Source organism: Micropterus salmoides, unplaced genomic scaffold (assembly GCF_014851395.1).
Source record: "Micropterus salmoides isolate LMB-PRFRI ecotype aquatic unplaced genomic scaffold, ASM1485139v1 Ms_hic_scaffold_1, whole genome shotgun sequence".
NCBI lineage: Eukaryota > Metazoa > Chordata > Actinopteri > Centrarchiformes > Centrarchidae > Micropterus > Micropterus salmoides.
The window spans coordinates 35,439,639-35,466,143 of NW_024040040.1; the positions used below are offsets into that span (position 1 = coordinate 35,439,639).

The window sequence follows — 26,505 nt, forward strand, 5'->3', positions numbered from 1 at the left end:
AGTCCCACCTTCAGTGAGTCCCACACTATGGAGGGATCTACCTCACCACTGTCATTTTCCTCAAGACATCTTTGGATTTCCAATTTAATCTCATTGTCCAAGTATGAAACGTCTCAATAGGATGTGACTTCACTTCAAATAGCTACAGATGTGTGATCAGCTATTATTCAGAGAAGAAGATTTCACACCGGTTTACACTTCAATCAAGTAACAGCACAGCAAGTCATTGAGGCCGCACAGTTAAATGATTAAACATGTCCCAGCTTTTAATGGCTTCTTTTAGTTTTTGCCAGTTGCTGCATTTCTGAAAGTTCCCTTTCATAACCTTAGACTGCAGTTGTGGGCGTAAAGCATGTATGCATTCATTCATAGTGAATATGTGTGTGTGTGTGTGTGTGTGTGTGTTGTCCATGTGATTTGGGAGTCTCTTTGCTGGACTGCTGACTCTGCAGGAGATAGAACAGGGGAGAGGAGGCTGAAGTTTAACCAGACATGTTGGACTGCTGTATCTCTCTTTATCTACAGTGTATTCTTCTGTGTAGTTCCCACCCCTTTACTTCCCCTCTCTCGCACAGCTTGTGTGATCCCCTCCCCCAGTTCCCAGAGAGAGAAACATTAACAGGAAGCTCACTATTTAAAACCAGACACAGACACACTTGATTGCCCTGCATTGTTAGAATAAGTGTAAGCCTCCCGTCTGTTCACATTTGAAAGTCAAAGTTATTTTACTCATAAAGCAGTAAACAACTATTTTCCTAGAATACTATAAACCCTATGTGGGCAATGTCCCAGCCTCTGGTGGCAGCAAGAGAGAACTGTATGAAATTTGAGCTCCAGGACTCCAAAGTTATGTAACACAATGTCAAAAATCACAAAGTCCTAGATTTACATTTGTCTTGAAGGTGGAGGGAAGATTTTTCAAGCTCTTTGCTTTAAAAAGAGCCAATGTTGTGTCTTGTTTTCATGTTGATTCTTTAAAAGGGCCTTTTGCTGATGTATCCGGTAGGAACGAATAGTCGATTAATGTACTGACAGGAAATGAATTGGCAACTATATTCACTGCTTCCAGCTTCAATGTGAGGATTTGCTGGTTCTTTATGTCTTCTGTGATAGGAAACTGTTCCGTAAAGGTTTTTCAGACAGTCAAGCTAACAAGATATTGTGAAAGTCACTTCTTTACTAATCTATGAATCATTAATCGGTTCTCCAAGAAAATAATTAGCAGATTAATAAATAATGGAAATAATCCTTACTTCAGCCCTAAAGCTGCACTTATAAAGGGTCATTTTCTACCATAAAAAATGTCTTGAACCACCTTAAAGTTAAAATACACTGAAAACAGATCACAACTTCAGACTGTTAAAACCTATTTTGACATTCACTCGTTGCATAGTTCAAAAATAACAAACAGTATTCCAGTCTCTGGAAACGTTAAATTAATAATAATACATTTTATTTATATAGTGCTTTAAAAGGTACTCAAAGGCACTTTACATGGTAAAAAAAAGACATAAAAGCATAAAAACCACAATAACAACTAGAGATAACCATTAAAAAGTTGAAAGCAAAACAGCATACAAACAGGACAGAAACAAAAAGAAAACAGGTTGATGATGAATTGATTGAATTGATTATAAGCTAAATGTTGTTGCAAGGAAAAGTACAGGTTAATAAAATAAATAATTAACATAGAGGCCTACACATGCTGACATTTTATTGTCCCATTCACTACACTTGTAACTTTATTGGAAACAATCATAAACTCAATCATAACAACAATTAAAAGGGCCCTCCACCCATTTTACAAATGAAGTTTAGAGTAGCCTATTCTTCCTGAGGAGCACTCCTCAGCCTGTGAAGGGAGCTCTCAAACTTTTGATGTTATCATACCTACATTTAACAGCCTGTGTTTCATCTCTGGTGTTGCTTCATCTTGGACCATTCCTTTTTTTTAAAAATCTGTCTCCAGTGATTCTACCAACTCTATGGAAGTGCAAACCACTGGAGGGGCCCTTTAAATTACACACTCTCCTCCCATGACCCCTGCAGGTTTTTGCAAATAATATAGGAAATATCTTCCCAAAACAAAACACTTTTTGACTCTCACCTCTGGACACCTCTTTCTCCCAATTAGGCTTTTAAGGGGGCGGGGTTTTATGTGAACACCTTTTTAAACAGTCTGTGGTGAACACCCATCTACTTTAGAAGTGTCCCCAACCCCTGGTGTCTTTTGTTTCCGTACAGCTGCTTGTGTTTCCGGGTTGCGGCTCCACGCTGGTTTGTTTCTCCCGTGTTTGCGTGGTGGTGGTGCAGGACCTGTGGAGACTTGCATCAGCCAGGAGGGGCCACTGAGCCGGCCGACCGGTTTGCCCGCGAGGTTTGGAGGAGAGAAAACCCAACAGTACGGACACAATATGCGAGGACGCCCACTAGGCTACATGATATTTAAATGATAAAACACCCCCTCCCCCTCTGAGCAGGCGCCCTGCTGAGTGAAAAGTTCACTTTACAGGAGTGAGCAGTTTGTGGAGTCGATAGGAGGTCGCCTGTGCGCTGTGGTCGGTGTATGGAGCAACAACAGGACAGCGTCCAGCTTACCGGGAAGGTGTTTCTGTGTGAATGTACACGCGGAGCAAAGTGCAAGGTCCCCTCAGAGCACTGATAGGAGCTGCGAGCAGCTCCAGACACGGCTCCTCTCTCCCCCCTCTCCTGTTAACTTAAATGAGCCTTTTTGCACTTTTGTTTTTAATAAGCTAGCTTCATTTACACCGAAGATGTCGTGCTTGTTGCTGGGCGTCATACGAAGGTGAGTAATTGTGGCTTTATTTGTGTTTCATGGGATTTAATGTGGTGTTTTAGCTTCGTGACGTTACATTTCATCGTGTCAAGATAATGTTCAGAGTTGTTAACGTAAGAATGCACAAATGCTTTTGCAGTGAATTAAAAATTGCTATTCAAATGTATGTTTGCCTGCTTATGTTAAGCCAATTAATTTGGCCTGTTTTTTTTTTTTTATTGAATTATTCTTAGGCCTATTTTCAAATGTATTGTGGAAAACTTCCTGTCCTGCCTATTTAAAATTAACCTATTTAATGTTCACCACTTTTTCTGAAGCAGACTTTTTATTATTATTAAGAATAGTCATTTACACTTTTACAATCAGATACCTGTGGCACTGTTCCGCCATTCATCTGGTATTAAGTTATAGTAAAAGAGTCACACCTTTTGAAGCTTTTTTTCAGGAGTTCCTGTTAAACTTCTAATTGTGTTGTCTGTCAGCTGTTATGCTGTCAGAAACTTGTCAGACTTGATCTCAGAGGCAAGCCTCACATCAAATCATCAAATGCCCTTGAGCGAAAACTTGTAGGTGTCTTTTTATAGATCAACACCTCACAGGAACAATCGAAAAAAGGGTCATCTTTCTGCATTCCTTCTCCTCACCAATTCCCCCCAGGTTTTGTGGTGAATCCACATCACACAGGGACTCTGGAGCCAATGTGAGCAGCACTCCGGGGCACTGTGTGTTTTGCATTGTATTTAGCCATTACAGATGCATGGAGTGACTGACACCATGGTAGGAGCATGTGAGTTGGTGACAGGGGAGGCCCATGTTCCTGTGCATTCTGTTTGTATTTCTGCTTGAGAGATTGTTAATGGCTGGAGTCATCACTCTTCTGTTTGCCTGAATGTCCTGGAGCATGTTGCCCACCCCCACCTGTGTACTCGCTGTACTATGAAGGAGGTTAATGCATAAAGCACGTGTGATACTCCAGCTTGGCTCCCCTTTGTGTATAGACTCTGCCCTAAGGAGGCTGTTGATCAGGATCCATGTGAAGGGGGAGTGTAGGCGTGTCTGGCAGTGGTGTGTGAGGATTGGCTTGCTGAATTGGAGGTGTGTTTTTGGAGGAAAAGTTGTTCAGCTGTTCATGAGTGTTATCTGTTCCTCGTTTTCCCCCCTGTGCATCGTCGCTCATTTCAAAATGTATACGTCTGAAAACTAGAGAATGACGGTCCCTGTTTCAGTGCTGCAGAGTACTCGCATAAAAAAAAAAAAAAAGTTTTCTTCTAAGCTGATGTCAGGATAAATCTATGCTAAATTTGTAAAATGGATGCATGCTGGTCCTCATCAGTTATGGGGGAGGGCAAAGACAAAGGCATGAGAGGATGAATGTCTGCGCTGTAAGGGGGGGTCTGTTTAGGCTTTGAAACTTCGCAGCATTTTTGCTGCAAAGGAGGACGAATAAAGCTACTAATCCCCATTGGCTGCTTTCACCTCTCACCTTCTGTCTCAAGTTGGCCACAGCCCGTGCTTGAGCAAGTAAATGAATAATCAAACAAATGCTTACTTTGTGTTAATTCATTTCAAATTCACTCGTCTCCTTTCCTAATCTTAAACCACACTGGAGATGATAGTCAGCACCACCCGAAGGGTTAGTGGCATGACAGGGTGGATGATTAGAAGCGTAGATAATTGATTTACTGTGTGTGGAGGGGGAGAGACTAAAGGACTATAGAGCTGATTAAACGAGACTGCATCTAACAGATAAGACTGACAATTCTTTTTCTTTGGGCCAAAGGTCAAGGGATGGTGTGACACAGTAACACTAATTTTCTTTTTAGTTCCCCTTCAGCTAATGATTCATTTATCTGCTTAGTCAAAAAAGTTAAAAGATCCGCTGAAACTAACAGTTTCTGCCCCACATCACATCAGTAAGTTTCTTTTTATAAAGAGGAGAAATGATCCAGTGAAGTGTGTCTGGTGGATTCAGGGGGTACGCAGACATAACAATGCCTTGACTTTTTTACTCTAGCGCTAAATTTTCATGGAAAAAATTTGGTGTATTAAAAAATTTGAAATTTGCTGCACTGGCACAGGTCACCTGTTCAGAGGGAGTGTGAACCCCAGGGCCGGCATCAGACTGTTCTCTGCTCTTTGCCCTCTCACTGTCAAGTTACGTGTTATCTTGTTTCTAGCATGCCCTTTGTGTGCCCCGACCACGTGTGTGTGTGTGTGTGTGTGTGTGTGTCTGCATGCACAAGTAGAGGGCTGTGTGAAGCACGTATAATGAACATGGCATGCAGCCAATTGGGAGCCGTGTCCCTTCACTTGCCGGGACGACTGTGTTGCTGTCTTTGATACAGCAAAGTAGAAGAGTGTGATCTGCGTTCCCAGTCAAATTAGCCACTCACTTTTGATTGGAGGGAAAATGTTGGTCATTTTATGGTTGAAACTAGTTTTAGAGCACCTAGAATTTCACATTTTTTTTTCTAAAGAGGTCATCTGGGGTCATCCACACTGTCCAGACAGACAACACAGCACATACCCACATAGTCTATTCTATTGTCAGACCATTGCTATGGATAGACAAGAGACGCATACAGACACTGGTGTGCGTTTTAACAGCTTGCATAGATGCAGCCCTCACAGGGGCTTGTGTTTTTGGATAGCATGCTGCTAAAGAATAATAAGTTGCCCCCCCGCATGCCTCTCTTTATGTGGAGAAGTCTGTTTGAGGCTCTTAGGTTGCACTAATAACTGCCCCAGGGCAGCAAATGCTCACTGCTGTTGTATAAAAAGCTTTTCAAACTCCACCAGTATCCATTGGTAAAAAAATTAATTGGTATCAATGACGAAGTATCTGGCTTTTTGCTAATTTTCTCACATATTTGTCACTCCGTGAGGGTTCAGTCATTTATTGTGTAAAAAAATGTAGCAGTGAGTAGATCAGAAAATCTCAAAGGCAATGCAGACAGAAAATATCTGGAAAGAAATTAAACTGAAGAGTAAGAAAATAAAGTTGTCAGTAAACCAAGAGTCTCCACTTGAGGCAGTAAGGACGCACACTCTGCTCTACATTCTGGTCAGAGTTAGAAATGATCTAGGAGAATACAGTAGCATTATGTAGATCACAGGACTGTCACAGTTTTATGTATCCCTATTCGGGAAGAACCTAGTGTGGCAGGTCTTGCAGGAATATCTTTTTACAGAGGAATGCACGCCACCTCACAACAGAAAGAAGACTTAATTTTTGGATTAGGGCAGTCTGCATTTTAGATGTGCTACTTGTGTAGAGTCAGACCCGGCTCAGCCACAGTTCATTGTATGAGTACATTGCCTCAATGGTCTGCCACTAAACAAAACCCGGTTCTCTATAGTGACTTTTGGGCATATAAAGATGGCCGCGTTTGTGGAAATAAGCAACTAGTGGAACCAATATCCTACACCCGACGACGCCAACAAATGATGTTGTTCTAGCTTGTCATTGAATCTCCTCTGGTCGCAAGGAAATGGCCAAAAAATTATTCATTGCTTAAATGCCTGTTCTCTTTCAGGCGGGGTGGTGTTGGGGCGAGTGTCGGGGTTCGGTCCCTGGCCACCATCCCCTCGCTGCCCCCGGCCGTCGCTGACTTTGTGAAGAGAGCGGCGGATGAGTGTAAACCCACCGGTGTGCATGTGGTGACAGGGACGCCGGAGGAAACGGCCAACATTCTGGCAGGACTGGAGAAAGAAGGGATGGTCAAGAAGCTTCCCAAATATGAGAACTGGTAAGGACTTTAGATTTGTTTTACCTACATGCATAGATTCACTGGTGTAAGTGTAATTTGTAACACTTAATTTTTCCCCACCGAATTAGCTCTGGTTCTTGATCCGGACTGGAACTGTCGTACAATCTAGTGAACCAGGCCATGTTTCCACCTGATATTAGCTGAACTATCGTCATCAAGGATGCGTCGTCATATTCTACATGTCATTGAGCAACACGCTCTGTTGACATGTCCACTTCAGTTCGCAAATTAAACCTTCTATTTCTTGGTTCCAACTGGGAACCAACTTGTTCAAAATGCTCTTATGGGTTCAAAATCAGCTGTACGAACCAGGACTGAGATGATTTCATGTTGATGGAAAAGGCCTATCATTGCGTGTATGTAATTCTCTTCTAAAGTTCCTCACTTTATCTTCAGCATGCTCAGTTTGCTGCTTTGTGTTTTAGCTGGTTGGCTCGTACAGACCCAAAGGACGTGGCTCGAGTAGAAAGCAAGACTGTGATTGTGACCAAGAACCAGAGGGACACTGTGCCCATCCCCTCTGGAGGGGCGAAGAGCCAGCTGGGCAGCTGGATGAGTGAGTCTGACTGGCAGAAAGCCAGAGAAGCGCGTTTCCCCGGCTGCATGGCAGGTATGTTGCTGGATGGAAATGTCCCTTTTTGCCATGAGATGTGGGTTTTCAACTTCCCTTTTGAAACTTGGAAGATTTGAATGGTAGGATTTTAACCTGAACACCAAGCAACAATTAAAGTGTAAAATAAGTTGTTTTATCTTAAAACCTCAATCAGGCTGAAAAGCTGTAGTTGCTTCTCCGGTTGACAGTTTCAAGCCTGTTTCACCTTTGGCTACACCAGGTGTCTTTCATGGGGCGCTGTTTCACGTCACCCATGTCTTTGTGGGTGTTACAAACTAAATGGAAATCCACTTGACAGCAGCACTAAAAGAAGTCATGTTCAACATGTGTGAATATAAAAACAATGTTGTCTGTATTGGAAAAATAAACTGCATTAATGTGTTCTATATGCTTCTGTGTGTAGGTCGAACCATGTATGTGATTCCCTTCAGTATGGGTCCTGTAGGCTCGACTCTGAGTAAATATGGTGTCCAGGTACTGACTGTGATCCTCTCAACACTTTGTTTTATTGCTGTAATTTATTATAGTCATTTATCATACAGTTTATTCTAATAAATTGCTGCTTATGGTTATTGCGCAGTAAGCGTTTTAGGTTGTAAATCAGGGTGATAAACATTCTGTTTACCTTTTTAAGGTGACAGACTCTCCATACGTTGTGGCCAGCATGGGGATCATGACACGCATGGGCACTCCTGTCCTGAAGAAACTGGCTGAAGGAGTGGACTTTGTCCGCTGTCAGCACTCTTTGGGCCGACCTTTACCACTCAAAGGTACCAATTCCAAGTGCCTAAAACAAGTTATTTTAGTGTTTCCTTTTACTTAAACCTGTCCTTACTGTTTATTATTCACACCTCTGTCCCACCCTCCCCTCTTTGCTCCATCCAACTCCCATCTTTCCCATCTCTGTTCTGTCTGATGTCTTTGTCTCCTCTCCAGCCCCTCTGGTCAACTCGTGGCCCTGTAACCCAGAGAAGGTGCTGATCTCTCACCTACCAGACATCAGGCAGATCATGTCCTTCGGCAGTGGCTATGGAGGAAACTCTCTCCTTGGGAAGAAGTGCTTTGCCCTCCGCATCGCCTCGCGCATCGCCAAGGACGAAGGCTGGCTGGCCGAACACATGCTGGTGAGTGAACACTGCTGCCCAAAGCCTACATGACACATGATTCTCTGTGGTAGGGAACTTGGGAAGATGCTCATTTGTTGGTGTCAAAACTTGAAATGAAGGTAAGGTTGTGTGACCATTACAGAATGAACAGTTTTAGTCACCCCTTCTCCTCAGATCCTGGGTATTACCAACCCTCAGGGGGTGAAGCGTTACGTAGCGGCGGCCTTCCCCAGTGCCTGTGGTAAAACCAACTTGGCTATGATGAAACCAACTCTGCCAGGTTGGAAGGTCGAGTGTGTGGGCGACGACATTGCGTGGATGAAGTTCGACAGCCAAGGTGAGAGGAAAGAGGATGGCTCGCACACAGAATCACTTTGTTACTCCATAAGCAGGGTAGATTTCCTCTGACACGTTTGTCTCTGCAGGTAAACTGAGAGCCATCAACCCAGAGAACGGTTTCTTCGGCGTGGCTCCCGGCACCTCAGACAAGACCAACCCCTACGCCATGGCCACCATTGCCAAAAACACAGTGTTCACCAACGTTGGCGAGACCAGCGATGGAGGAGTGTGGTGGGAGGGCCTTGACCCCCCTGCAGCTGGGGTCACACTCACAGACTGGCACGGCAAAACCTGGAAGCAAGGTAAGATCAGATAAAGATAAAGTTTCCTGCTGGTAGTTCAGCAGTTCTGGAGAAAAGTATTTGTTTTTACCTCTTAGTTTTTAATGAATGTCCAGCAGTTTAACCACCAGTTCGGATTATTAATAGGCCCTAGACCAGAAAAACTCACTGCAGCATCATACAGAGCAGGCCTGTCTCATATTAAACTTTAAGAATTTGTCAATGACACTCAATAGAGTACATATTCTTTCCATTGCATACTTTTTGCTTTCTGAATAAATCAAACCAATGAGGAGTAAACTGAACAGCCATAGTGTGTGTGTATATAGTGTCCCCTAGAGGTATACCTGAAGGTCTGTCACAGTATGAACCATGATAATTAGATGTAGATGTTTACAAAACATTGAAGGTAGAATAAACTGTTGTTTCCTCTCTGTAAACAGGAAGCTCGACTCCATGTGCCCACCCCAATTCCCGTTTTTGTGCCCCGGCGGCTCAGTGTCCGATCATTGACCCCCAGTGGGAGAGTGAGGAGGGCGTCCCCATCGACGCCATTATCTTCGGTGGCAGGAGGCCGGAAGGTTAGTGCTGATTTCATGTAATGCACATTAAGAGTTTTTTTTTCTCTCAATAGTCAGACGTTACTTGATGAGCATACCGAACGATCGATTCACATTTTAAGCATTAGTCAAGCATTTGTCTTAGGTGTTGCAGAGACAGAGGGAAGTAAACTCAATTAGCTTAAGTTAATTTATCTTACATTGCCAGCAGAAGGGGAAGCCTAGTAACATCGTGTAAAAGAGGGATGAAGTGGGAAAATAAGTGGGGGGGAAAGGGCTAATTATGGAAATGATTATGACTTTAATTTATTGCATGAAAATATAATGTAAGCTCAAAGAAGAACAGTTAGGTGTGTGTGTGTGTGTGTGTGTGTGTGTGTGTGTGTTTTTTTTTTTTTTTTTTTTTTTTAATGGGACAGTTAGTAGAAAGTCCTTGTAATTTCATGGTCAATATAATTTTGTTTATTTTTTATAAACGGTTCAAATAAAGCTTAAGCTACATTTAAGTCATGATTTATCATTGTCCTGTCACAGTGGCACTAAGGCCACTGTAAAATAATACATCAGAGGTTTAAAGACAGGTAAGGTGACTGTGCATGGCTTGCCTCGCACAACACAGTGCTTGTGTCCTCATCTTCATCATGTTTGAGTCATTGCAGCTACGATTTGTACTAAGTTGAGCAACATGTGCAACAGACACGTAGCTGTGCATTAAACATGATAACATGTTGATGTTTTCAGGAGTCCCTCTGGTCTACGAGTCTTTCAACTGGAAACACGGAGTCTTTGTTGGAGCCGCCATGAGGTCTGAGGCCACAGCAGCTGCTGAGCATAAAGGTACAAAAACACTCACCTGGTTTTCTTATGAATTCCTGTAACATTCATGCTGATACACATGTCTGGGGGGGAAAAAAGACATAGCCTAATTGTTTCAGAGTTGATTGTCATCACTTGTAATACTTCAGGCATTACAGAGAAGTCCTTTTAAGGAGGTGTTTTTAAAATAATGTGATAAGGAAGTTACTCTTACTATTATTAATGCCAAGTCTTTACCACAATTACAAAGCCTTTAACCAAAGGAAGCTTAAAATCAAGCTCAACAGGACTTGGTTGAAGATGCTCAAAGATGTTTCGTCTCTCATCCGAGAGACTTCTTCAGTTCTGACTGACTGGTAGTGAAACAGCTATTTAACCTCTGTGAGGTCGTTTGTAAAAATTGATACCGCTGGTTTGTTAGTACTCGTGGCTGTTGTAACTGCAGTCGTTATGGCCACCCGAGGCAAAATATGAATGACTATCGTTGGCATTCTTACCTGAGGTCAAAAGGGGGGATAAGTGGCATCGCAGACCCACCCCCTCCAAACAATTGTTTCTCAACCCACGTGTAAATGGCTTTCTTTACACCTCTTTCAAAGCACCGCACTTTCTGTCTAGAATGTGTACTTGAAATGTGATCTTGGTAAACTGCTGAGTCTTGACCTGAGGTGTCGGCCCGTTTTTGTTGAGCCATGCATTTGTGTTGTGGTTTAGTTTCACCAATACACAAGTCTGTGCATTCCTCACTGCATTGGACAGTGTCCAATAGACAACGACCTCACAGAAGTTAAATAGATAAGTTTCCCTACCAGTAAGTCAGAACTGAAGAAGTCTCTCAGATGAGACTAAAGGTCTTCCGGTGTCTTCAACCAAGTCCAGTTGCCCTTGATTTTAACCTTCCTTGCATAATTATGACCTGGATGACTGAGACCCTTCACAGACAAAGCTTTTAATGTTTTCCTTCAGGCAAGGTGATTATGCACGACCCCTTTGCCATGCGGCCCTTCTTTGGTTACAACTTCGGAGACTACCTCGCTCACTGGCTGAGCATGGAGAGCCGAAAGGCCCCAACTCATCTTCCCAAGATCTTCCACGTGAACTGGTTCAGAAAGGACTCCGCGACCGGCTCCTTCCTCTGGCCCGGCTTCGGCGAAAACGCCCGCGTACTGGAGTGGATCTTCAAGCGCTGCAGCAGGGAGAGGGAGGACGAGGCGGCCAAGAAGAGCATTATCGGCTGGCTGCCAGAAGATGGCGCCATCGACACTGAAGGTCTGGGCAGCAAGGTGGATATGGGCGCCCTGTTCGATGTGCCTGCTCCTTTCTGGCAGAAGGAGACGAAGGAGCTGAGAGCCTACTTCACTCAGCAGGTTGGAGCTGATCTGCCAGCTCAGGTGGAGGCTGAGCTGAAGGCACTGGAGGACAGAGTGCACAATTAAAACCCCACTGACAGGAAGTTCATCCAGAAACAGGGAGCTAGTCACTGAGACAGGATTCAGATCATTAGGGTGCAAGCAGAGTCACTGGCTGGGTTTACATACTCAGAGAATTTAGTTAGCTAAAAACTGAGACTGGGTTGGTCGAGATGCCTGGCTGACAGCAACAATAGGATATGACTTAGTTTGAGATATTAATAGTACTTGCTGCTCAGTCAAAGGTGGTTTAAGGCAGCCACATTTTAACTCTCTTTAAGCCTCTTTGTTGTTAGACCATGTTATATGTTGAGAATTCAGCAACCTAAAGCCAGGCCAGTAGATTAACTTTTCTCTGAGCATGAAAACACAGTCAGCAACTCTTGGCTTTCTCTTTTTATGGACAGAAATCTGTAAGAAATTAAATTTCAGATACAGAATTGGGGGAGAAACTAATAATCTACAATGCAATACCAACCTATTGGACATGACTTCACTCTTATGCTGCACCAGTGAGGGACTAATGCTGGGATGGATGTAGGAGGGAGGTTAGATTTCTGTGAAGTTGTCAAACTTGTCATGTAGGGAAGCTAATGTCACTACCTCCGTTCACTCAAATAACCTGGCGTGGTACTAAATCTACATGGCCCTGTTGTGCCTTTGAGATAACAATACAGTGTGTAGGCTGCTAATGTTTACAAGCTAAAGCCCAAAGATCTGACGGTGATAAAGTTTCAACATTATTTAATAAAGCTTTTATGTGAATTTCAGCACCAGCTATTTTAATACACTATCGACAGTCTCATGAAATGACTTATTTTAAAGTAAGTTTGAAATAAAAAAATATTCATCAGAAGTCCATTATCTACACAAAATATCGTAGCATATTTCCAGTGGGGCTGAGGATTACTATGAATAATTCATCTAGCCTCTTTGTTAATGTTTGTAATTGAATTGTTTGATTTAATATGATGTTTACACACTATGTGAAATGTTGGACCAATAAATGCGACTGAGATTAAAAGGAATTTTAAGATGTATGCCAAGGTTTTTATTACAGAGCAATGAATAAATCTTCAGATGCAGAGACGACGCCTCATTTATTTTTGAAGTGATTAAAATACAAAAAAAACATGGGCTACAAAATGTGACAAATGATTAGATTTAAAATGCCTTGTTAAAAATTAATTGTAAAATATTGCAAAATGAACATTTCAAATATAATATTACAACACTAGTAATGTGCGTATAAAAAAGCTTTGGGTTCAAGTTCACAGTAATTTATTCTCATGTCATTTAGAATAGTTCCCTTTTTCACTTGCTCATTTCTGAAAAAGAGACGACTTATCACACAGCATCAACGTCCGTATGAGGTCAGCACATACATTTGACAACAACTTAATGTGATAACGTGTGAAAGATGAAACCAGCTGCAGGGTGTGGAGGTCTTGACTTTCAGTAAAGTGAAGATATTTTCCTGTCCAGTGTCTCTTTCTAAATTAACTGACAAAGTAAATAAAATAAAAAGTAAGAATGCAGTCCAAATGTGACCACAACACACTCCTCATTTTTTCTTCACTTGAGCGTAGAGATCCTCTGGGCCGTCAGCAGTCTGTGTTAAGCTGTTTGCTGGCTGGGACACTTTGACCTGTGCATACAGAGTATCCTGCTGCTGTCCACTGTCCTGCACTGAGTTAGAGGACCAATCACGTCTCCGCTTGGAGAAGTCGATCTCTCCATAATGGATGTCTTCTGCTTTTTCTTCAGTTTTACTTGCTGGGTCTTGAAATGGCAGCTCTTCGTATGTTTGACTCTGTAAATGAATCAAACTGTTGTGAGGGGAACCTTCAGCTGGATCCTTCCCTAATAAATAATTACTAATCCATCTCAAATCAATTGAATGGACTTAGCAGCACAGAGGCGGCTCTGATTAAGGTTTTACAGTAAATCATCATCTGAACAGTGAGTCAGGTAGACTACACAGCCAAAATGAACAGATGTACATTCAGACACACAGTGCAGTACTGTACAGCTGAAGTACTGTAGTATTTTCCCACCTGAGTCTGTTGTGTAGTTGGATGTGTTGACTTTAAAAACCTGGAAGACATGAGAGGCTGTTAATTATACTGTGTTTTGGGTTAAATATACACTGCTCAAAAAAATGAAGGGAACACTAAAATAACATCCTAGATCTGAATGAATGAAATAATCTCATTAAATACTCCTTTCTTTACATAATTGAATGTGCTGACAACAAAATCACACAAATTATCAATGGAAATCAAATTTATCAACCCATGGAGGTCTGGATTTGGAGTCACTCAAAATCAAAGTGGAAAACCACACTACAGGCCGATCCAACTTTGATGTAATGTCCTTAAAAAACAAGTCAAAATGAGTAGTGTGTGCGTGTGGCCTCCACGTGCCTGCATGACCTCCCTACAATGCCTGGGCATGCTCCTGATGAGGTGGCGGATGGTCTCCTGAGGGATCTCCTCCCAGACCTGGACTAAAGCATCAGTCAACTCCTGGACAGTCTGTGGTGCAACGTGGCGTTGGTGGATGATGCGACACATGATGTTCCAGATGTGCTCAATGCGATTCCGGTCTGGGGAACGGGCGGGCATCAATCATAGCATCAATGCCTTCCTCTTGCAGGAACTGCTGACACACTCCAGCCACATGAGGTCTAGCATTGTCTTGCATTAGGAGGGACCCAGGGCCAACCGCACCCGCATATGGTCTCACAAGGGGTCTGAGGATCTCATCTCGGTACCTAATGGCAGTCAGGCTACCTCTGGCGAGCACATGGAGGGCTGTGCGGCCCCCCAATGAAATGCCACCCCACACCATTACTGACCCACCGCCAAACCGGTCATGCTGGAGGATGTTGCAGGCAGCAGAACGTTCTCCACGGCGTCTCCAGACTCTGTCACGTCTGTCATGTGCTCAGTGTGAACCTGCTTTCATCTGTGAAGAGCACAGGGCGCCAGTGACGAATTTGCCAATCTTGGTGTTCTCTGGCAAATGCCAAACGTCCTGCACGGTGTTGGGCTGTAAGCACAACCCCCACCTGTGGATGTCGGGCCCTCATGGAGTCTGTTTCTGACCGTTTGAGCAGACATGCACATTTGTGGCCCGCTGGAGGTCATTTTGCAGGGCTCTGGCAGTGCTCCTCCTGCTCCTCCTTGCACAAAGGCGGAGGTAACGGTCCTGCTGCTGGGTTGTTGCCCTCCTACGGCCTCCTCCACGTCTCCTGATGTACTGACCTGTCTCCTGGTAGCGCCTCCATGCTCTGGACACTACGCTGACACAGCTCACATTGATGTGCCATCCTGGATGAGCTGCACTACCTGAGCCACTTATGTGGGTTGTAGACGCCGTCTCATGTTACCACTAGAGTGAAAGCACCGCCAGCATTCAAAAGTGACCAAAACATCAGCCAGGAAGCATTAGAACTGAGAAGTGGTCTGTGGTCACCACCTGCAGAACCACTCCTTTATTGGGGGTGTCTTGCTAATTGCCTATAATTTCCACCTGTTGTCTATTCCATTTGCACAACAGCATGTGAAATTGATTGTCAATCAGTGTTGCTTCCTAAGTGGACAGTTTGATTTCACAGGAGTGTGATTGACTTGGAGACACTTTGTGTTGTTTAAGTGTTCCCTTTATTTTTTGGAGCAGTGTACATTGCGCCAGTCACTGATTCAAATTAGCTGCTTTGATTTGTGATACTTACCAAACACAGACAACCAGGCAGATGAGTGCAATGATCCCAACGATCCCTCCAAGAACTGCCTGCCATTGTACAGAGTGAACGTCTACTTCTCGAAAAAACAAAACCAATATTAGTGACTACAAGAAGACAAGTGTTGTGCTGAAGTTCAGATTAAGATTATAGTTTGTATGGCACCATTTCATTGAAAGTACTTCACAGGGTACAACCAGGGCCGTAACCAGGGTTCATAAATTAGTGAGGTCCCGATTATTTTTTTATAGTAATTCATACCTAAATTACGCCTAAACACAACCAAATGTATACACTACAGTCACACAATAATGATAAGAAAATACATAGAAAGAGACAGACTGGCAAAAATATACTTGTATTAAAGCTAAATTTTGTCCTTTGTGTGTGTCCATGCGCAGAGAAGGCTTAAGGGTGCAGTGGACACACTAACCACAGGCTGTTCATCATGGTCTTTCTCCCGACTACTTGGCTCACTAAAATTGTATAAAATAAGAGATACAGACATACAAGTTATGATCAGGAGATCTTTGTAAACTAATCTTCACAACATGCATTAGAAAAAATATAGTGCCTTTCAGTAGGTTCTATGTCAAATGACCCAGGGACTCCAAACCAATGCCAAGTTGAAGCTACTGAATATTTTTTCATTAAAACATTAATAAAAAATAGAATATGCACTCAAATTTAACATGATGAAGTGTCTCTCATTTCCCCAGTGTAGCATAGGATTGGAGTCCCTAGGTCAATAACATGGAAGCTATTGAAAATAAACCAGTTTCTTCCACAAAATATTAATAGAAAATAGAAAAAGTACTCAAATGTAGTATGAAGGGGTGTGTCTTATATGCCTAGTGTAGTACTAATATTCGGCGTTGGTTTAGAGTCCCTAGGTCACATTACAGAAACTACTGGGAAAAAAGCATTTTATAAAAATTTATATAAAAATAATTTTTTTAATAACATTAATATAAAATGTGCACTCAAATCTAATATGACGAGGTGTGTCTCCTTTGCCCAGGTTAGTAATACAATTAGGCATTGGTTTAGAGTCGCTGAATCACTTGACACGGAAGCTTTTTTTAAACAAAATGTTAAATATATTAACACAACTCTGACTTTCTTACCAATTTATTTTAATTCCCTCACACTCATGCCATTGTTTCATACTCAACATTTTTCTACAAAGTAATCCGTTCACACAGAGACCATAGTCTTCTTTAACATTCACTAGGTTAATAACAGGAGTAGGCAACAGTAAAGGAAATTATGCCACAATGTGCATGTTTTCTATGCTGCTAGTCTATATTTACAAAAAATGAGGGAGAGGGACAAGTTTAACTAAAAAAAAAATCAGTGTTTCCCATACGTTCATTTATTTGTGGGGGCCGCCACAATATCAAGGCTGACCACCACATATTGATTTTAGATTTTTTTTACTTGGCCTATAAAAATGGATTGCAGAGCGCCTTAGCGCAGCACATCCTCTGGCTCATCCCTTCCTCTCTGTCTCGCTCTCTCCCTCTCCCTCATGAACACAGCTGCACAAATCTGTCCAACACAACGCTGTCAATGTGGGAGACCCAGCTTAAAAAAAGTTAGTAGCACGCATTTAAGGAGGCTAGCTGGGTTTTTGAGACTGTATATAGCTGGCAGTCAATATCGACTGCACTTTTATCATGTCAATTTTGAGATCTCACATGGAAAGAAAACTTCTAAAATACACATTTAGTTTGCATCTATAGATTTCTTCTAAATTAACCAAAACAAGTTAATCTGAGGAAAAGACTCTTGATGTAAGCTGTCATTAACTGAGGAATTTCTGTGATGTGATATGCTTAAGTTATTTTGTTTATCCTTTTCACCTACATTGCCTTGGCATGTGTGCAAATTAGTGCATTTTAATTAGTTAACTCCTAATCTGCATATCAATGTGGCAATCATGATTACATTATTAGACACATATTTTACTGTGTTCACCTTTAGTTTCTCCATTGTAGCCTACATTAGACTGTATGGCAATGATATATTATAAGCTAAACTTGAGCTTATTACAGTAGCTCAGCTCATGAGTTATGCATGTTAGCAAGACACAAGTTAACTATCTTTGCCTTTTGTCTTTTGGCTAATTGGTGGTAAACTGGAGGCACTTGTAGCTTAGCCCCCTACCCTATACCGTCACCTACACCGTAGCCTGACGTGCACCTCCTCAAAAATGTAACTACAGGTCAAGTTGACCGTAAGCTCTGTGATTGGTCGGCTGGGTAGCCTTGCAATGCCTCCGAGCCGACAGGAAGTGCCCGTTCTTTGAAGTAACTTTTAAGTTACTAGGTAAGTAACTAGCGGATTGATATACTTGACTGTCACAACCTGAGCGAAATGACTCGTTTCACTATCAGGATGAGATCCATTCAGTCGATAACATTTGAAAAGGCGACACCAGCCGCACGTTTACAATTTTACCCCCATTCATTGGAATTGACAAAGTCTGTACCTGATATTTAGATTTTTTATTCAATAAATATATTTGTTTGACAGGAAAGCTGTGTGTGTGCAAACAGGAATATGTATATATTAATTTATTTTTTTTAAGGGAGAGAAATGGCAGGTGCCTGAGCCCCCTTTTTATGTTCACGTGCCTGCTCGGAGGTATACTGCCAACACTGGGTGAACCTGAGTAAGAAGATGCCAGTGGATCCTGAGTGAATGTCTGTCGAAAATCCAACTTAAAACTAACTTCACCGCAGTAGTTATGCTTCTGTGCCTTGTGCGGAAATGCACACAGCGTGTCTCTTAATGGGGAGACGCTATACCCTATTTCACCCACCCGGAAATGTACAAAATGTAACGCCCGAAACTCTGCCCACAACGAGTGGTGCTCTCAGTTACTGCACCACAATTTTTCATGTGCTTCACCAAGTCTGGACACTGATGGAGAAACAGTTTTTCAAGTTGAAAAGGGTTTTCCCAGTATAATCAGCTGCGCCCACATGCTCCGAAAGACTTCATTTAAGTTGACTGTGTTATCAATGGTTTTCATTTGAATTATTTTATTGATAGGCTATAGACTACATATAATTACGGACGTCAGGACCTCGCTGACCTCATTGCTGGTTACGGCTATGGAAAAACTTAAAAAGTAAAGCACACATTAAGAGAAAAGAATATAGAAAAGCAGATTTATGTTAGTGGACTCAGTAAAGTAACTGTACTGACTATCTTTACCTTCAACAGTCAGATGGATCTCTGATGATGTTTCATTACCGAGATCATTTGTGGCCACACAGTAATAAACTCCTCCATCAGTGACACTGGTCACCTTGAAGCTGTAAACCTCTCCTTCAGATACATTCTTGGGTCCATCTGTGCTGTTCTTGAACCAGGTGAAGCGGCTGACGGGAGGCTTGGCTCTGCTGGAGCAGGTCAGGTTCACCCAGCTACCTGCTGACACCAAACCTGATGGACTGATGGACACTGAGGTGTTTTTAGGAGCATCTGAGGAAAATGTGACATCCCATCAATCATCATGTGATGATACTGTCCTATAAGCAGTGATTAATAATATCTGAGGTTGATGACTGCTGAACTAAAACCCAGCAAATAAAATATATCATGTCTTCTTCAGTGAAGTTCATGAAAAGCAGCAAAATAAAAAAAAACTGGGGTAGAAAGTTAAAACATAAAAAAACAGTAGTAGATACACTGAGTACATACACTACCAGTCAATATCATAAACTTTAATTCCTTCTATTAACTTCAAATGTAAACAGATTTATTCTTTTTAGTTATTTAGTATTGGATCATCTCACACAAATGCAAAAAAGGTGCTTTACAATGTAATAAAACAAACAAACAAGCAATACAGAGGAGGAAAAGACAACAAAACACAGAAGAGACGATCAGATGAAAGCAGATTCAGCACAGTTCTGTATTTACCTGCAGTCTTCAAATAAATCTGTGATGACGTCTGATTACCGAGATCATTTGTGGCCACACAGTAATAAACTCCTCCATCAGTGACACTGGTCACCTTGAAGCTGTAAACCTCTCCTACAGATACATTCTTGGGTCCATCTGTGCTGTTCTTGAACCAGGTGAAGCGGCTGACGGGAGGCTTGGCTCTGCTGGAGCAGGTCAGGTTCACCCAGCTACCTGCTGACACCAAACCTGATGGACTGATGGACACTGAGGTGTTTTTAGGAGCATCTGAGGAAAATGTGACATCCCATCAATCATCATGTGATGATAATGTCTTATAAGCAGTGATTAATAATATCTGAGGTTGATGACTGCTGAACTAAAACCCAGCAAATAAAATATATCATGTCTTCTTCAGTGAAGTTCATGAAAAGCAGCAAAATAAAAAAAAACTGGGGTAGAAAGTTAAAACATAAAAAAACAGTAGTAGATACACTGAGTACATACACTACCAGTCAATATCATAAACTTTAATTCCTTCTATTAACTTCAAATGTAAACAGATTTATTCTTTTTAGTTATTTAGTATTGGATCATCTCACACAAATGCAAAAAAGGTGCTTTACAATGTAATAAAACAAACAAACAAGCAATACAGAGGAGGAAAAGACAACAAAACACAGAAGAGACGATCAGATGAAAGCAGATTCAGCACAGTTCTGTATTTACCTGCAGTCTTCAAATAAATCTGTGATGACGTCTGATTACCGAGATCATTTGTGGCCACACAGTAATAAACTCCTCCATCAGTGACACTGGTCACCTTGAAGATGTAAACCTCTCCTTCAGATACAGTCATGGGTCCATCTGTGCTGCTCTTGAACCAGGTGAAGCGGCTGACGGGAGGCTTGGCTCTGCTGGAGCAGGTCAGGTTCACCCAGCTACCTGCTGACACCAAACCTGATGGACTGATGGACACTGAGGTGTTTTTAGGAGCATCTGAGGAAAATGTGAGATTCACTTTATTCAAATCAGCTGACATCCCATCAATCATCATGTGCTGACAGGATCCAATAACAAACTCTGCTTGTCTTACATGAAACACTGAGAGTCTTTCTCTCCTCTGCTGTCTTGACATCTTTTCCTTCATTCACAGGATATCTGGCAGAACAGGTGATGTTGTATCCATCATGTTGGTCTGACAGAGTGATGGTCTCCTGGATTTTAGTTGTAAAGGTTCGATCTGTGTTTTCCTCTGTGTTGCTGTGAGAGTCTTGTTGGAGGTTCCAGGTGAGTTTAGGAGGGGAGTGTGGACAGGGAGTGGAAGCTGAGCAGGTTATAGTGACAGACTGCTTCTCCTTCAGATCAGCTGGGATCTCAATTCTGGGGCTCGGAGGAGAATCTGTGGTTTCAGATCAAACACAGATTTTACACTGAAAGGGCAATGCTGTCATTTAAGGATTTACACTGCTTATGTTGATAATTTACAGATAAACTAGATTCATTTAAAATGTAGGGGAGACCAGGTATGATTGTTCCACGTTTTGCTTCAGAAACTACAACTCGCTGAATTTTGCAGCTACAGTTCTCAAACTTTTATACATAGTACCCACATTTGTTCACTACAAATGGCACCAATTCAATCCTCAACAAGAATATCACAGACCTCGTGACTTGATGTCAAATGCATTGTGTTCCCCGGTATTGGAGTAGGTTGTAACAATAAGACAAAAGAAGCAAAAATACATACCACACTATACGATATGCTTCAAACAGGTAGTTATATAAAAAGTATTTCTCTCTCACTGTAACAAAAAAGGTCTGATGACTCGCCCGAATGTCCAGTATGTATATGTAAATTTATAACACTTTTTAAAGAAGTGTTACAACCCAACCCACCCCTGTTAGCCAGTGTTTATCTAGCTGTTTTTTTCATAGTGGTTTGAAATTAGAAAGGAAAAAATGCATCACATGTTGCCTAAGAAACTATATTTCAATCTAATATAAATCAAACAACTATGTCTGTAATAAGATAGATACTAAATAAAATATAGTCTTGGTCAAAAAATGTACTACCTCAAAATCAGTTTTTTCTCTATATATTCTGAATGTACCTGTTTCCAGACTTGATAACCACCATGCCTGAATGGAGTTATGTAAACTGAGGTTCAGGAACAGGACCACGTCTCCCTCACTTATTCTACTACCTGTGCTTCATTCAATTCCTCCAATCAACCACCCGTACTTCACTCATTCCATCCACCTGTGCTTCTCAATCCAGTCACATGCACTCACGTAAATAAGCCGTCTAACCCGTTGTCTCTCCCGTTTCTCAGTTCCCGCATCCCTCCCACCCAAACCCTGCTTGTTCACCTCTCAATGGGCAGCACGGTGGCCCAGTGGCCAGAACTGCGGCGTCACAGCAGAAGGTCTGAGTTTAGACCTCGCTCAGAGTTTGCATGTTCTCCCCGCCTTGACTGGGTGTCCCCCGGGTGCTCCGGCTTCCTCCCACCATGAAAGACATGCACGCTAAAAAATCCATAATTTTGCCTAGTAATCATTTTGTCTCTTCTACAACAGGAACCACAGGGGGGTTCATAAGACCAAGCTGCTTATCGAGACAAGCCCCCAACCTGAATCTCGACCACCTCGGGTTCCTAGCCTAGCTAGCGTTCCTAGCCACCCTTCATCCCTCTTCTCTCCACCCCTTTTCATCCCTCCCCTCTCGACCCCTCCTTCCATAACTATTCATCATAAGATACCACTATGAAATCTAACATTGCCGTGGTCGTTGTTAGTGAATCGGAGAGGAAGTAGGTAAATACTGATATGATCACAAAACTCCTATCTTATCTCTAATTGGTGGAGCTGGTGATGTTACAACTCTCCCCATGTTACAACCATACCCGGTCTCCCCTAATAAAGATTAAAAAACAACTGATGATACATGTGAAGGAGTGAAAATAATTCAATACATGAGTTTTCCCTTTTTCATGTTTCAAACTGACAACTGACATTTTGTCTGATATGACAGTTACAGTAATGCAGACAACATAATAATGAAGTGAAAGATGTTTTCATATATAGGTATCTTAGCAGTATTCAACTGTAATAACTTTGAAAACAACCACTTTCTGTTCACTGGTTGATTTCTTTAACATTGAACTCTGACAGCTGCTGTTGATAATCCTACAGTAGATATTTCATTTCACAGTGAAGGTTAGAGTCATGGAGTTTGCTGTTTAAACCAAAACTACAACTGATTTCATGTTTTATTCCAAACAATAACATTATAGATGTTGATAGATATTGTCACGGATCGGGGCGCTGAGTGCAGACTGAGGCGAGGACCCAAATGCAGACAATGGCAAGGCTAGGAGGTTGCAGTTCAAAAACGTTTATTAATTCAAAAAACTAACTTAAACAGGCTTACAAGGAGCTCTAGGCAAAGTCCAACAAAGGTAGTCCAGAACACAAGGCGATCCAAAACACAGGGAATAATCCAGAACAAGGAAAACAAAGGAACAGGCAGGAACACTCAACATGAGACGCAAGGACATGACAAAGACTGGAGAGACAAGCAGGCATCCATATACACTGGGACTAACGAGTGGGGTGAGAGCAACACAGGTGAGCGGGATCAGGGCTAACGAGGCAGAGACAGAGACAAGCAGGCAGGCAGACATGGGGCAGAGTGAATAACCAAGAAGACAGAAACACACACAAGTTACAAAGAACCAGAACCTAAACGAGAACACAGAACTAGAACACTGAGTACAGAGGAGACCAAATCACAATAATACAAACAAGGACCAGGAATGAATACAAAAACATGAACTAAGGACATGGAACTAAACTCAGACTCCCAAACAAGACACACAGACAGGATCATGACAGATATATACTGAAAAACTAAACTCTTACCTTTAACTGTTATTTGAAGAGGATCACAAGATGCTGTCGCCATGAATGGTTTGTTCTCAATTCTGAAGAAGTATGTGTTTGTATAACTTGTGAGTAAACTGGAAAACAGAGTGGTGCAGTTTTTCTGACTCAGGTTTCCAGTAATCCTCATTGGATAGATGTTAACTGTCCTGCTACTGTTGAAAATCACATTGTTTGAATTGTTGCCAAACCTGGAGTCACTTTTAATCCACACTCCGAAGATTTCTCTGCTGCTGTCAAACTCTTGTTCTGCTTTAGCACTAAAGCTACATGGGATTTGCAAACAAGATCCATTCAGTGCTTCCATCTTCTGTGGTGCAGTGATGAAGAGGCCTGCTGGCTGTTGAGGACAATCAGCCCAAACACCTGTAAAACCAGATGATTAACAAAAAGTGGAGCAAAATCTGCATGAAGACAAAGTTCACGATACACAAACTACAGTTCAGCAGCAGCATGTTCGCTCCTTTTTCCTTTTAACAATGTCAGTATAAAACATTTGACTGCGCTGGTCTTTCTGCTTTGTTTCTAAATGAAGTCCAAACTGTAAATGATGAACGTCTCCAAATAAAAGTGACTGAACAAACAGCTCACCTGAAAGAAAGAAGACACTCAGTAACATGTTGGCTGTCACCATATTCATAGACAGGACTGCAATGACACTCACCTGGAAACAAAAGTTACTTTTCAATATTTTAATCAAAGCATCTTTTACACAAAGCATTCATGATGTTTTAAAGCAACGTAAAATAAACACATTCAAACAGGAAGTAGCCGTGTACAACCAGATGTTACTCTGTGATTAATAATATCTGAGGTTCATTTCTAGTGAGCTAAAACCCAACAAACAAAATGTATCCTGTCATTTTCAGTGAAAGTCATGAAAAGCAGTAAAATAAAGACTGGGTTAGGAAGTTCAAACATGAAAAGCAGAAACATTTTACCTTACCAAACAAGCCGGCAGCTGAAAGAGAAACAATTAATTTTTAAATCAGGTAATTTATAAATTTCAGCAGAAATGCAACATTAACTGACTTCCCTGCTGAGCCTTTGCAATATAAAAGCAAACAGAGTTACTCTTTCAAGCTGAATACCACACGATTAAAATACTGCAAAGTCTTGACACTTCTTGGCCACACCCTGTCAGTGAGGAAGTCAGATGCATCTTCAGCTCATGTGGGGGGGAATTACTGAATTATTTAGTTTAGTTATTTTCTAGTTTTATTATTATTTATTTTAGTTTACACATTCATTTAGTATAGTGTATTGATTGCAAGCCCCATAGGGAATCTATTCTTTCTGTAGCTTATATGGAGTACATACACTACCAGTCAAATGTTGGGACACACCCATTTACTGTTTTTTCTATATTGTTTTTATTTCACATTGTAGATTAATACTTAAGACATGAAAACTATGAAGGAACTGTCACGATCTGGCTCTGGGACCGTGAGACACACTATATTGAAAGTATAACACAGTAATTAAGGATGAGCAATAAATGCAAACAGAACGTAAAACATGTCGAGTTAAAATCAGTAAAGTCAGTAGTGATGGTGTGAGTGAGTGAAAATATGGTGTATGTAGAGGTGTTGAAGTGTAGAAATAAGACAACGGAGAACTCAAAATGGCCTCAGCCACATCCTTGAAGGATGAAGAGAAGAGAGCGAGACACTGCACTACTGCCAGGCTGAAGTAATCGGCACACTGGGGCCCTCAGGTGTTCACGATTTACCTAATGAATGTAAGCACAAGAAAGTTCCACAGGACAGCCACACAGGGGTCGTCACAGAACACATATGGAATTATGTAGTAAACAAAAAAGTGTTAAACAAACCAGAATGTGTTTTATATTTTAGATTTTTCAAAGTAGTCTTCAGCTTCATGAGGTGGTCACCTGGATTGGCTTTCTAACAGTCTTAAAGGAGTTCCCAGAGGTGCTGAGCATGGGTGATTGTGGAGGCCAGGCCATCTGACGCAGCCCTTACTTTGCCTGGAGGTGTGTCTGGGGTCATTGTCTTGTTGAAAAACAAAGGATGGTTCCACTAAGCACAAAGCAGATGGGATGGCATGTTGCTGCAGAATGCTGTGGTAGCCATGCTGGTTAAGTTTTTCTGCCACCATCAGTGTCACCAGCAAAGCACCCCCACACCATCACCCCTCCTCCTCCATGCTTCATGGTGGAGGGCAGAGCCAAAAATTAAATATTTGGACAGCAGACCAGTCATCAGACCAGTACAGATTCAAAGACAGGTTTCTTGGCCCACGCAATTTTCTTCTTGTTGTTCTTCCTCAGTAGCTTCTTTGTGGAAATTCGACCATGAAGACCTGATTCAGGCAGTCTCCTCTGAGCAGTTGATGTCAAGATGTGTCTCCTACTTGAACACATGCATCTATGTAGGCTTCCACATTTTCCTCAGATTATCCCAAATACACCTCAGTGTCCATCAGTCCATCAGGTTTGGTGTCAGCAGGTAGCTGGGTGAACCTGACCTGCTCCAGCAGAGCCAAGCCTCCCATCAGCCGCTTCACCTGGTTCAAGAACAGCACAGATGGACCCATGACTGTATATGAAGGAGAGGTTTAATTCAATTCAATTGAATTTTATTTATATAGCGCCAAAGCACAACAACAGTTATCTCACAGCGCTTTTCATAAAAGAGCAGGTCTAGACCGTACTCTGTGATGTTATTTACAGAAGCCCAACAGTTCCCACCAAGATGCCTCGACCGGTTGGGGGTGAAGGAGAGAGAGAGAGAGGGCAAGAGAGGAACAGAGAGAAAAAGAGAGGGATGGAAGGAGAGAGAGGGGAGGGAGGCAGCCTACACAATATACACACAGAGGTACAGACAGTAAAGGTGATGTTGCTATAGAGTAAATGACTAAAATGGTATAGATATGTATAGTAGTGTTAATGATAATAATCGTAATGTTAATGGTTATAATTACAATAATAACAATAAGACTAGTAACAATAGTCGTTGTAGCAGAGGGTGCCGAGCAGGAACACGGGGGCAGCAGGTGACTCGCAAACACAAATCCAGACTCCACAGATACAGAGCAAGAAACACCTGCAGGAAGTGATAGGAGGAGAGAGGAGAGGGATGAGAAAGCACAAGACTACCAGAAAGGGGATAAGTTGTGTTAGTAACATGCAATAATGGGACGAGGTTGCACACAGAGGGAGAGAAAGTAGAGGAGAGAGG

The 26,505-nt window shown here is 42.0% G+C and overlaps 2 protein-coding genes across 6 annotated transcripts; one reads left to right on the forward strand and one right to left on the reverse strand.

Annotated features, from left to right (window-relative positions):
- The first annotated feature begins 2,295 nt into the window (after positions 1–2,295).
- Positions 2,296–12,778, forward strand: pck2 (phosphoenolpyruvate carboxykinase 2 (mitochondrial)). The gene is made up of 11 exons (XM_038725393.1): positions 2,296–2,806; positions 6,334–6,546; positions 6,993–7,177; positions 7,584–7,654; positions 7,815–7,950; positions 8,117–8,304; positions 8,461–8,623; positions 8,712–8,927; positions 9,350–9,487; positions 10,208–10,303; positions 11,249–12,778. The coding sequence occupies exons 1-11, from the start codon at positions 2,775–2,777 to the stop codon at positions 11,716–11,718; spliced, it is 1,908 nt and encodes a 635-aa protein (XP_038581321.1). The 5' UTR covers positions 2,296–2,774; the 3' UTR covers positions 11,719–12,778.
- LOC119907640 (B-cell receptor CD22-like) lies at positions 12,773–25,278 on the reverse strand. Of its 5 annotated transcripts, none has more exons than XM_038725377.1 (11): positions 25,197–25,278; positions 24,249–25,034; positions 23,894–23,966; positions 23,282–23,668; positions 20,454–20,759; positions 20,087–20,356; positions 19,376–19,645; positions 18,665–18,934; positions 15,431–15,515; positions 13,749–13,788; positions 12,773–13,504 (listed from the first exon to the last, which is right to left on the reverse strand). In XM_038725377.1, exons 3-11 carry the CDS (start codon positions 23,940–23,942, stop codon positions 13,256–13,258), a joined length of 1,926 nt encoding a protein of 641 aa, XP_038581305.1. In that variant the 5' UTR covers positions 23,943–23,966; positions 24,249–25,034; positions 25,197–25,278; the 3' UTR covers positions 12,773–13,255. The 5 variants fall into 5 exon arrangements, with proteins under 5 accessions (XP_038581305.1, XP_038581307.1, XP_038581312.1 ...); XM_038725379.1 differs by having other exon boundaries at positions 24,244–25,034; XM_038725384.1 differs by having other exon boundaries at positions 23,282–23,379; positions 23,494–23,668; positions 23,894–25,034; positions 25,197–25,277.
- Positions 25,279–26,505: the final 1,227 nt, after the last annotated feature.